This window comes from Canis lupus, chromosome 16, assembly GCF_048164855.1.
Source record: "Canis lupus baileyi chromosome 16, mCanLup2.hap1, whole genome shotgun sequence".
Taxonomy (NCBI): domain Eukaryota; kingdom Metazoa; phylum Chordata; class Mammalia; order Carnivora; family Canidae; genus Canis; species Canis lupus.
The window spans coordinates 23,958,998-23,972,121 of NC_132853.1; the positions used below are offsets into that span (position 1 = coordinate 23,958,998).

The 13,124-nt window shown below is 40.6% G+C and overlaps 2 protein-coding genes across 11 annotated transcripts in view; one reads left to right on the top strand and one right to left on the bottom strand.

Annotated features, from left to right (window-relative positions):
- Window positions 1-13,124, top strand: part of ACACA (acetyl-CoA carboxylase alpha) — a 284,702-nt gene that overhangs the window by 11,732 nt on the left and 259,846 nt on the right. For 4 of the 10 annotated variants that reach the window (XM_072779617.1, XM_072779611.1, XM_072779615.1 and 1 more), the window contains exon 3: window positions 792-974. The exons of the other annotated variants lie outside the window; for them this stretch is intronic. The gene's annotated coding sequence lies outside the window, so the exon portion shown is untranslated. The remainder of the gene's footprint in view (window positions 1-791; window positions 975-13,124) is intronic. 10 annotated transcript variants of the gene reach the window in all.
- C16H17orf78 (chromosome 16 C17orf78 homolog) overlaps window positions 7,224-13,124 on the bottom strand; it is a 47,956-nt gene continuing 42,055 nt past the window's right edge. Inside the window, 4 exon segments of the mRNA XM_072779622.1 lie at window positions 7,224-8,029; window positions 10,952-11,068; window positions 11,861-11,985; window positions 12,962-13,066. Coding sequence (XP_072635723.1) covers window positions 7,952-8,029; window positions 10,952-11,068; window positions 11,861-11,985; window positions 12,962-13,066 — 425 coding nt within the window. The 3' untranslated portion in view covers window positions 7,224-7,951.

Below are 13,124 nucleotides of genomic sequence, written 5' to 3' on the forward strand. Positions count from 1 at the left end.
GCAAGGAGCCTGATATGGGGCTTGATCCCAGGACCCCAGGATCATGACCTAAGCCTGCCAAACAAAATAACACCTTAAGCAATGTCAAACATAAATGACAAAATAGAAAAATGTTTGTAACTCATATCAAAAAGGGCTAATCCTCCTAATAAAAACAAGTAGATAAGGAACACTTAGTCAAGAGAAATATCAATGGAAGATATATTGGCAGGGCTTATATGTAGTGGTGAAGAGTGCAGAGATTTTGAGGTCATTTTGCATTGGAATCCTAGCTCTGTTCCTTACTAGCTCTGGGACCTTAGGCAAATGTCTGATCCTCCGTTTTCTCTAGTAATTGTAGTTCCTTCAGAGGGTTAAGTGAGATGGGGGCCAGGCTGGTGACTCATGGTAAAAGAAGGGAGGACACAGAGAAGATGGTTTATAAATTTCCAAGATCTTGGAACCTTGAAGGAAAGAGAGTCTGGGAAGGGAACCAACTCAGCCCCCATTTGTCTCATCATTCATTAAGGGCAGTTATTTACACAGTCCCTACACATGTCAGACACAGCTCTAGAACTAGGGACACAATGTAAGTAAAATAGGCATGGTCCCTGTTCTCCGTGTAGCTCACATCTATGAGAGAGGCATCTATCAAATGCTGCAGGAGAACAATTGCAAACAGATGAATTCCATGGAGGAAAGTAAAACAAAAAAAATTTTTTTAAGATTTTATTTTATTTTATTTTATTTTTTTATTTCTTTATATTTTTTTATTTTTATTTTTTTAAAGATTTTATTTATTTATTTTACAGAGAGAGAGAACAAGCAGGAGGAGCAGCAAGCAGAAGGAGAGGGAGAAGGAGCCTCCCCACTGAGCAGGGAGCTCAACATGGGGCTCTATCCCAGGACCCTGGGGTTGTAACCCAAGCCAAAGGTGGTTGCTTAACCGCTTAACCGACAGCCCCAGGTGCCCCAGCATGGAGGAAATTTACACGGTAAACCTGGTGGAGTTTGGGAGGTCAGGGAGGACTCTGCGAAAGAGGTGGCTGTTGAGCCAGGATCTGAAGTATGAGTTAAATAGGCAAAGAGTGGTAAAGGAACGGGAAGGAGGAGTAAGGGAATGGAAATGGCATTGGAGGCATGGAGAACAGCATAGGCTCTGAGGCAAGAAAGAAGGAAGCTGGTCCACTGAGGCTGAAGCAGCACAGTGAAGGGAGATGAGACTGGTGAAGGAGACAGGCTAGACTATTCAGGGCCTTAGCAGTCTTGTTAAGGATTTAGGGCTTTATCCTGACACAGTGGGAAGTCACTGAATGGTTTTCAGCAGAAGAGTAACAGGATCAAATTTGCATGTTGAAAACTCATTCTTGGCTACAGTGTGGAGAACTGTGTGCAGACTAAAGAGAGACAAAAGAGCAACTATGGGGAGATAGAGGCTCTTGTGGTAGTTTAGACCAGTGATATGCTCCTTAACCTGTTTTCCTAATGTTACTTTAGCAGAAGACAAAGCTTTTGTTCTTACATAATAGATGTGCATGAAATGTTACATATTATTTCTATCTACAGTTAGAGGACAAAGGTTTAAACCTAATACACAGGAAGAGTGAGTAGGTAGAAGTGAAAAGATTTCATTGAAAGTGTAGGTATGGGAATCAGATTATTTCCTAGCTCCATATGGAGGAGGGAGCTGAAAGGGTAAACAGTGACATCACAGCAGAGAGAAAAGGAGGCCACACTCCCCTGTTGCGATGTTGCTCTGGCACATGAACTGTCTGTTCTGCCAGAGTTCATCTTCTCTGTGCTTAGATAAATAAAAATGTTGGGCAAAGGTACTTTGTGGCTTACCCTGCAAGAGTTCTGTGCTTTTTAGTGGAAAATAGGCCTAGGAGTTTAGCTATCCCTGCATGTTGCATATCTTTTCAACACTGTGGAGTCATTATAAATGCCTAGGGAAAAAATATCTAAGTAAATCATTCAAATTGAACCTGTGCATTACTTAGCTGGTTTAATTTCAGAATACGACAATGACAGATTTTAGTAGCTTTATGAGACCTGCTTTTTTTCCTTTTCCTGCCATAAAGAATTGAATAGGGTTGGAACAATCTGATGACCCAACTCTTACCTTGTCATGTATGTGTTGGCAAAGCAGAGTCCTTCAAGATGGCAGTCCTTGAAATCCTTCTAAGAAATATGTTCAGTTTTGTGGCAGTTTTAGATGTGTCAAACAGCTTTTTATTTATTTTTTAAAAGATTTTATTTATTTGTGAGAGACAGAGAGAGAGGCAGAGACACAGGCAGAGGGAGAAACAAGCTACATGCAAGGAGCCTGACATGGGACTCGATCCCAGGTCTCCAGGATCAGGCCGTGGGCTGAAGGTAGCACTAAACTGCTGAACCACCCGGGCTGCCCTCAAACAGCTTTTTAAATGCAGCTATAGAAGGCAAAGTCAAAACCAATTCTTGGAGCTAAATAGGATTCCTGGAGCTTCAGAGCCTGATGATTTTTTTTTTTTTAATGTATAAAACTGCACGTTGGGGAATAATATCTTAGAAATACACTTTTGATTGTAACATGTTTCACAGACAAAGGATTAGTGTCCAAGAATATAGTCAAGAATACAGACTTCTGTAACTGTAAAAGAAGACTAATGGGGGCTCCTGGCTGGCTTAGTCAGTAGAGCATGGAACTCTTGATCTTGAGGTTGTGAGTTTGAGCCCCATGTTGGGAGTAGATTACTTAAAAATAAAATCTTAGAAAAAAAAAATAACAACCCAAAAGGGGGAAGGTGGGACACCTGGGTGGCTCAGTGGTTGAGTGTCTGCCCTTGGTTCGGAGTGTGATCCTGGGGTCCCAGGATTGAGTCCCACATCGGGCTCCCTGCATGGAACCTGTTTCTCCCTCTGCCTATGTCTCTGCCCCTTTCTCTCTCTCTGTCTCTCATGAGTAAATAAATTAAAAATCTTTTAAAAAGGAGGGGGGGGAGGATATAAGCAAGCAAGAGAAAACCTGAGTGCAAATATATGGAAGGATACTCAATCTCACTATGAAGCAGGAAAATATACAGAAGGACAACAATGACACACTACTTCATAGCAGTAAGATTGGCAAAAATTTTAAAGTCTGAGATTTTTAAGTTAGGGAGATAGTGGAATAGTACTTTACTGCTGGTGGGAACGTATTTGGTACAGCCACTTTAGAGAACCATATGCGATCTAGCAAAGTTGAAGATATATGTATCCTACAACCCATGAATTCTATTCCTTGTCACATGTCCTAGACATAGACATGTCTTTAAAAAATTCATTTTAATATTTTTTTTAACTAGTCTCCATGCTCAGTGTGGACCCCAATGCAAGGCTTGAACTTAGAACCCTGAGATCAAGACCTGAGCTGAGGGTGCCTGGGTGGCTCAGTTGGTTAAGCATCTGCCTTTGGCTCAGGTCATGATCTTGGGGTTCTAGGATCAATTCCTGCATCGGGCTCTCTGCTCTGTGAGGAGTCTGCTTCTCTCCCTCTGTGCTCTCTGCCCCCTTCTCTCAAATAAATAAATAAATAAAATCTTTAAAAAACAAACCTGAGCTGAGATCAAGAGTTGTATGCTTACCTGACTGAGCCACCCAGGCACCTGCTAAGAAAATTCTTTGTTAAAGAAATAAACTGCTTTCTGGTATTATTATATGTATAGTTTATAAGGCTTCAGATTGAGAAGTATTTCTTCTATTGAATATTTATTTCTTCTAGAGGGCAATAAGGATTTTATAGTATAGTCTGCACTGTTTATTCTTCTTTTCCAGTACGTTAGAGAGCAGTAGTGACCTGAATAAATCCTTGGAGAGTCTTTGGGATATCATCTTATTCTGTGGAGACCGTGACACTGACACTATACCTCTGAACATATCCTTCTCTATCCTACTTTAAATCTTAGAAAAGAGACTTAAAGTAGGCCATAATTTTGTGGTTATGAATTTTTTCCCTTTGGAGCAATAATACATATGGACCTCACATTTGTTTACATTTGCTTATTTTACTTTTTTTGTGCCCACTTTTTTCAGAGGATGAAGTTAGTGACTTTGGCCACTGGGTGGCGCAAATTCACAAGATTCTGGTAAACGTATATTTCAGCCCAAGATCTACCTGTTGCTACACTCTACCAGATGAGTGGAGGTTAGTTAGAAAAAAGGCTTTGGGGACCTGAAATCTAACTATTGACATGGATCCAAGTTCTCTAGGAATTCCAGTTAAGGGAAATTTCTGTTATTAGATGACTTGTAAGTCACGTCACTGAATATGTAAAAGGAAAAGAAGGAAAAAGGAAAGTGTTAGAATAAGGAACAGGAAGAGAAAGATGAAAGGATAAAGAAATATGACAAAAAAATATAAGTCCAGAGAGATGAATTCAAGTATTAGCAACAATTCCAGGATGGTCTCTCTTTGGTTTGCATTTACCTGGTAACCAATAGCAGCTTTGATTTAAAATAAAGATTACTTCATTTTCTTCTAGGAAGTCAGTTATGCTACCCTCAGCTATCCATTTAGTGGAGTGACATTATCAACATATCTTTTGAGTATTTGCTATGCATATGGTGCTTTGATTCAGAGTAATACAGATAAATTCAAATTAACACAGCAACTACAGGCTTCAAGCATAAGAACTAGGTAGTATACAGTAAAAGATAAATAGCAACATGGAGCAGCATGGGTGAACTCCAGAAATAGAATCCTTTCTGAGAGTGGAGGGGAAGTGTAGATACAGAAATGGAGGATCTGAGAGTGAGGGGAGGAGGGGCTGTAAGACTGTAAACTGGTCCAAGGTAAAGAAAAAAGAAGGGTTCCTAGCTTCTACTCATAAGTACATATAACAACTCTCCTTTGGAAAAGGACTATTTCTGGGTGTAAACATAGGAAAAGTGCTTTGGGTCAGAATCTGTTGAACACTGCTCAAAGATACAATAAAATAAGAAGGATGGGGGTAGAGAATGATTAGGATAGAACCATCCGTAAGTCTCTCTCTGATTAGTAACCCAGAAAAGGAGAGAGGCTAATCGCCTGCTTAGGCCTTTCAGAGGTTCAGAGGTCACTTTGATTTTTGAGATCACAGGTGTGTAAATGAATCACGGGTTAAAAATGAAGAAATGGCAACATAAAGATATAAAATTGTTGTATATTTTAAGTCTTTATATTGAAGAAAGTTATGCTTTTAACACAATTGCAATTATTAATGTGATTCAGCAATATCTTTAAAAGTTTAAATTAGACGTTTCTGGGAATGTGCCTTTTCTGTCCTAAGCAATTACCCACCTTAATCTTTGGGCCTATCAGAAAGTTTTGGGATGACTCAAGTCCTTCAAAAGGTAGAGTGACTTCCAGTCTTCTCAACTGTAAGACTTGAAAAAAAACACAACTTAGGGATCCCTGGGTGGCGCAGTGGTTTGGCGCCTGCCTTTGGCCCAGGGCGCGATCCTGGAGACCCGGGATCAAATCCCACGTCGGGCTTCCGGTGCATGGAGCCTGCTTCTCCCTCTGCCTGTGTCTCTGCCTCATTCTCTCTCTCTCTCTGTGACGATTACAAATAAATAAAAATTAAAAAAAAAAAAAAAACAAAAAACACAACTTAATACTTGTGCCAAGTAAGGTGCCTGGCTGGCTCAGTCATTAGAACATGTGACTCTTGATCTTGGGATCATGAATTTGAGCCCTATGTTGGGTGTAGAGGTTACTTTTTTTTTTTTTTTTTAAAGTTTTATTTATGGGACGCCTGGGTGGCTCAGTGATTGAGCGTGTACCTTTGGCTCAGGGCATGATCCTGGGGTCCAGGGATCAAGTCCCTCATTAGGCTCCCTGCATGGAGCCTGCTTCTCCCTCTGCCTAGCTCTCTGCCTCTCTGTGTGTCTCTCATGAGTAAATAAATAAATATTAAAATAAATAAATATTAAAATAAATATTAAAATAAATAAATAAAAGATTTTATTTATTCAATGGTTATCTCTGGGAGGGAGGATTAGGTATAATTTCTTTCTTGTGTTTTCACTTACTCTTTGTACCTTCCAGCATTTCCTAAAAATTGTTATAGTGAGAATATACTTTAATAATCAAAGACATAAAGTATGGTAACTTAATGAGAATGGATTTGCAATAAAAATCTCGCTGGCTTGTCATTTCCCAGAAGAATAATTGGCACTCCTTAGAAACAGTATTTTATCAAGTTGAGACTATAACTGAGTGACAGGGAGAATTGTGCCTTGCTGTGAAGGGATCTGCAGACTTAAGTTCACATCCCAAAGTCCACGTGAGAGTTCTCCCTTCTCTTCTGCTATCTCTCATCTCTCAGTTTTCAAAGATCCCTACTGGTATGAGAATATGGAATTCAAAACTGTTAACTAATTAGGGAGTCAGAAAATTCTCAGAGGAGCCTTGCTTTGTCAGAGGAAACAAGTCCACGAAACAAAATAAACAATTCTGATTCCGTCAGTGAATTTTTATAGTCAGTACAAATGTTACCCAAATTACACTCTTGCAGAAGATTTAAGAAATGTAAACTTTGCCACAGCTTTGGTCTCCTGGGGAACCTCATGTTTCTGGATTAAAGAACATGCTGTGGTGGGTGAGGCGGGGAAGGGTGGGGATGAATGTGAGCATCAGTCCTAGATTAAGAACTCCTAACTATAGAATATTTTTAATCATCCTCCCTAGTGGTCTTGGGAAGAAGCAAGCTTCTCCCCGCCCTCCCGTCTTGTGGTTAGACTGAGTCACAGATGGCAGGATAAACTGGAGGTGATGTTGTGAATCAGTGTGGGGTGCAAATAATAATCGTTTATCCAAATGGCAGCCCCAGTGGTCTGTCCTCTCCACCTACTGTATTTTCAAAACTATCTCTTCCATGCTTTGTTATCTGTTCCATCTCTTCCAGGATCAGCTTGAATAATAAATCAGGGCTTGAGGTGAGATATTTTCCTCTGTTGGTATAGTTTTGAGAATCACTTTTTTGGACAGTGCCTGAAGTGAAAGAGAAGGATACAATTTGTATGTGGTTTTTACCAGAGAAGAAAGAAAATAGAATTACTTAGTAACAGGTACATTTTGCCAAAATGAAATGGAAGGATTTCAAGATTCTTATAATAGAAGCAGGACAGCAGTTGTATCCCTCCTGCCATTCCCTTTTTTTAGCCTTTTCCCTTTAACATCAGCTATTTCTGCTTCCTCACCAGACTTACTGGTCAGGTCAGACTTGATTGAAAGCTGTGCCTTTGTAAGAAAGATCATAATCATTTTTCTCTGGAATCCTTGTTCAAAATGTACACAGCTCAGCATTATGGTTTAGGATATAGTGTCAGGCCCACATGAAAAGTTGTGGATTATCAGGAAACCTCATGTGTGTCCTATTTGTATGCAGTCCCTAAGCCCCTTGGGGATGACTTAGAAGAAGACTTCTGGAATGCTTAGGGTCACGTTCCCCTCACCAGTGTGTAGCTAGCTCCATATACAGCAGAGGCTAAATTATAAAACCCTATGAACATCAGCCTGGGAAAACAGAAAACCCCCCCCTAAACCAGTTGACCCAGTGAGCATGCAATGAGCTGTGAGGATAATAGAGGAGTTGGTAAACTGTGCCATACTAGTGGCTACTTTGCCACTTGGAGGCCATGTTTAAAACTTCTGTCAAAGAGAGCCATAGGTCCATTGTGCTCAGAGGGAATACTTTTTGTTCTCATTTGATGGGATGAAAAGATACCCTTTTTTTGTGGATGTACGAAATGAATCTCAGAGACTTGTGGTTAAGACAGTAGTAATGGTATGAGGGTAAATCTGACTGCTAAGCCCAGGCTCTCCCTTTGTTGACCTGGCATTACAATTTGATTGTAATGTCTCTGCTGAAGATATGAGTGAATTTGCAAGAACTTGCCAGTATTGGTTAATAATAGGGAGAAGACAGTGCAGTAACTTCATTCAATGTGTGAAGCAGAAAAGAGCTTTTCAGAAGTATGTGTCGTGGATGATAGTGATCCCTGCAGCTTTTTTTGGGTTTGATGAGTTGGGAGCATCTTGTCCAATCTAGGGATTGAAAAGAAATGAGCGATAAAGGATGCAAATGGGCGTTCCTTCATGTACCAACAAAGAGATGGTTTAGTATAAGACCGCATTTAATTCCAAGTACACATCATTTTGCCTCTTTGTTACCCAGTAATTCTAGGAAAAGTTATTGTATTTACACTGAGAAAGTATCAGCAAGGTGCAGTTATTTATGCATGAGAACCTACAATTGGTTGGAGCCTATAACCCATTATAGGGGCCCATCCACCCCTTGCTTGACCTGTTTGCCCTGAGTGGAAGAGGCTCTGGGTATGCAGCTACTTTGGATCCCAGATGCACAGGGATTCTACTTCATTTTCTCGAGTCAGACCCACACAATCTCGCTGTTTGAAAAGAGAGATCTGAGTCTCTGTGGTCCAAATATTTTTTACTAATCCCATTCTCCTCTCAGTATAACGGATTCCATGTCCCCCATCTGATTTTCTGTGTTCACTATTGTGAACATAGACTGTGACCCTCTTTTTTTTTTTTTTTTTTAAGACTGTGACCCTCTTAAAGGTAGTGAATTTGGTGCATATAAGGCTTTCAGTAAAATTTCAGCGTAAGAATAAGAGACTTGGATTTCGATTCTATTTCTACCAGCTGTATGTCACACAACCTCTCTGAGCTTTAGTTTAAGTATCAATAACATGTGGATACCTGCTCTAGCTACCTCCCACAGTTTTTGTGAGGCTCAGATGAGATAATGTCTATAAAATTGCTTTTTTTTTTTTTCCTTGTTAATACCTTTACCATTTAATAGCTTATTTTGTTGATGGGAGGAGTGCAATCAGTGTTGGTACTATATGGTTACCTCTAACTCTGGACTATTTATTCCCCTTCAGGCCTACTTCTAGTGTTCAGTAGAAATGATAATGCAGATTGGAGTAAATAACTAAACATACATCCTATTATTAAATAGTGCTACTTTACATGAGCTCATATCCAATATTAGCAGAAACTGGATTATAGAAAATACTAACCTAAACCAGAGATGACAACTAAGTTGGCATTGGGTACCTGAAGCACTGTGATAAGAAATGCTCTGGTGCCATGGCTGGATAGAAAGCTGTGTTTCAGCTTTAAAGATTAAGATATAATTACGTATAACATTGTGTAAGTTTGAGTATGTTACTGCATATATATGTTTTTTAAGTTTTATTTGAGAGAGTGAGAGAGCATGAGTGGCGGGCAGGCAGAGGGATAAGTGGACTCCCTACTGAGCAGGGAGCCTGATGCAGGTTCTCCATCCCAGGACCCTGAGATATGATCTGAGCCAAAGGCAGACACTTAACCAACTGAGCCACCCAGATGCCCAACTGCATACGTTTAAATATTGTAATATGATTACCACCCTAACATGTCTTGTCATAATAATTATCAGTTCTTTTTATGGCAAGAATATTTAAGATCTAGTCTCTTAACACTTTTGAAGTATATAATACAGTATTGTTGACTATAATCGCTATGCTGTGTTAGATGTCCAAAACTTTTTCAGCTTCTAGTGCACTGTGCTTGATTATTGATATGTGCAGCCAACATAGAGTAGTGACATGTATACCATTCTAGACTAGATAATCTTTGAGACCCATTCTCAATGCTATAATTCTACAAAAGTGGATTCCTTTTTAATTTTATTTTTATTTTGGGATGCCTGGGTGGCTCAGCAGTTGAGCGCCTGCCTTTGGCCCAGAGCATGATCCTGGAGTCCCGGGATCGAGTCCCACAAGAGGCTTCCTGCATGGGGTCTGCTTCTCTGTCTGCCTGTGTCTCTGCATCTCTCTCTCTCTGTGTCTCTCATGAATAAATAAATAAAATCTTTAAAAAAAAAAAAAAAAGGCTGAGTCCAGTTCTGATGGGGAAACTGGATTTATTTATTTATTTTTTTTATTTTTTTATTTTTTAAATTTTTTCTTTATTTATGATGGTCACACAGAGAGAGAGAGAGGCAGAGACACAGGCAGAGGGAGAAGCAGGCTCCATGCACTGGGAGCCCGATATGGGATTCGATCCCGGGTCTCCAGGATCGCGCCCTGGGCCAAAGGCAGGCGCCAAACCGCTGCGCCACCCAGGGATCCCGGGAAACTGGATTTAAAACAGCCATGCTGAAATAGTTTTAGACACCAAAAGACAGTATGAGCTTTATGATGCTGTCAGGAAGCCCAAGCCAGGAGGAAAGAAGCTACTTTGCCATGTATTCGAACTTTTCAGTGCAGGGATTCCTAAACTTTGTTGAATATAAGAGTTACCTAGAGGCAGGAATGGATACATATACTGTGGGTTCTGAACTCTTAAATTTGGTGGTATCCTTTTTTTAGAAAAAGAACACAAATTTTAAAAATACAAAATTAGATACAAGCTTTATACAAGTCCCATGGATCTTGAAGTTTAAGCTTCATTAATTTCACAGTAAATCCACCTCTACTTAGGGAATTTGTTAAAAATCTTAAGAATAAGATTCCAAGGGGATCCCTGGGTGGCTCAGCAGTTTAGTGCCTGCCTTCGGCCCAGGGCATGATCTTGGAGTCCCGGGATCAAGTCCCGCATCGGGCTCCCTGTATGGAGCCTGCTTCTCCCTCTGCATGTGCTCTGCCTTTCTCTGTTACTCTCATGAATACATAAATAAAATCTTAAAAAAAAAAATTCCTGGCCTCACTCTAGACATTCTGATTGATTGTATCTGGGTCTTAGAAATAATATATTTTCAATAGATAGCGTATTATGTTATGGCTGGGCTGATGTTAGGAAAATACAACAGTACTACAAATACCTACCTATTTCCTGACACATAAAAGAAACACCAACATTTACTTTACAACTGAAGCAACTCCCTGTCTCCCAGCACTTCTATATTAACCTCATTTTCTCCAAGCAAATGACATAAACCATACAGAGACCACTTGCCTTCTTGGGCTGAGACTCAAGCTGGGATTCAGCAGCCCCAGGTTGCTGGCCTTCCTTCCTTTGCCTTCTCCACAACTGCTGGCATTGGCATAGCACTCTGGCTCCCCGGCATTAGCTCTGAACAGAAAAAGTGACTGGTATTAATTTCAGGTGGCTGGTATGCATTTGGTTTCCTTCCAAACCTCCTGTCAGGCCATTTAAAGAAAATCATCTTTTTTAAAGAAAACCATCTCTCATTGGATCTATCCTCCCTAGAAAATGCCCAAGTACAGCAGAAGGAAGGAGCTTGCATTTAGCAAGCACCTCCTATGTGCCGGGTGCTTTTCACACAGGATCTTAATTAACTTTCCTAAACACCATGAGAGGTAAATATCATTAGTCCCATTTTACAGATGAGCCAACTGATGTTGGAGAAGTGAAGCAACTTTCTCAAGGCTACTCAGCTTGTGAGAGGCAGTTCTAACCAAACTCCAAAGTCTATGCTTTTTTTATAATGTGAGCCTGCCTCTGGAACAGAAGAAAGTGTTTACAAACATTTGGGGGAGCCAACATCTGCCTTTGGCTCAGGTCCTGGGTCCTGGGATCAAGCCTCACATCAGGCTTCCTGCTCGGCGAGGAGGCCACTTCTCCCTCTCCCTCTGTCCCAGCCCCCTACCCCATTCATACTCTCTCTCATGCTCTTTCTCTGTCTCAAATAAAATCTTTTTAAAAAATCTCTGTCAAACATTTTATTAAAGTAGGCTCCATACCCAACATGGAGCCTAATGTGGGGTTTGAACTCATGACCCTGAGATCAAGACCTAAGCTGAGATCAAGAGTCAGATGCTTAACCGACTGAGCCACTGAGGCCCCACCAGGAGAAAGTCTTTATAGATCAAGTCCAGGGACCCAGTACACCAACCAACTTACAAGGCATGGGACTTCAAAAATGACAAACACTATGATGGTGACTCCACTGAGCAACAGGGTGACAGCAATCAGAAATTTGACCACAATGCTCCATTTCTGCCTCTTCTTTAGGTTCTCATCTGTGTCTAAAAGGAGAGGAGTAGAAGAGGGAAAAGAGAGAACTTGAGAGAGGAAGAGATTGATCCTCTAACCTGAAGTTCTTTTAGCTTCCCAGACTAATAGGGGCACAGTCTGATGCAGAGGCAATAGGCTGAATTTCCAATTCAGACTGAGTCAGGAGTGGGATGGCCATCATGGGCTCTGCTCTAACTTCCTTTGTAGCCTCTTCTTAATGCATCACCTTCCCTGGGATTTGGGATTTGCCATGATCAAACAGGAATGATTCTTGCTTTGCTTTCAGGAAGCAGGGGTTACGTGAGGAGTTCTGAACTTTTCTTTCACCAGCAGCCTCTCAAGATGTCTCCTTTTGTGCTCAGACACACTGTATGGGATCAGAAAATCACCTTCGCTAGTGGGGAGTAGGAGGAACAACAGTGAACTAGCATTTCTTTTGGGTCAAAAGGCAAAACTGGGGACAAATGGCTCATATGCTTCTTGTTATTACTAATCTTATAGTTGCTTCTCCCATTGGAACTGAGATGTGACCTAAACTGGAATATTACAGAATTTGAGTCCTGGCCAATTTAGGGAGAGCCATTTCCTTAAAACAGTGCAGATGAAAACACGCACTTAGTAGTTGTCTTCAGTGTAATGATGCTTAGTGTTTAAATGTTGTCCACCTGTGCATGCAATGGCTGGCCCCAAAACTGGCTACAAGTTCCCTTGTGTGGAGATAAAATAGAATTAACAGTGTCAAACTACAAACTTCTGGGCCCTTCTCTAGAGAAGCTGTTTTTTTTTTTTTTTTCCCCATAAGAAATGGAGTGATTCTCTGATGTAAAATTCATGTAATTTCTCAACCTCCCAGAAAATCCTAGAAAACCCAAACTAATGGTTGGGCTAAAAGTGTTTCTTTTTCTTGCTGTTTTTGTCTCACTCCTACTTCTTTTGTACCTTGTTTCTAAGTGCTAGAAAAATCATCAGTACTTGTAGTTTTCTCACCTCCTTTTTCCCCAGGAGTTATGGAGGTGGTGGTGGTGGGAAAAGTCTCTGATGCAGCCTTCCTCACTGCATAGACCTTACATTGGGAGATCCCTGGTAAAAAAGCTAAAAAACAAGAAAGAAACAATGAAAAAAACTGTGAAAACTTCATCCTGCCTTTATT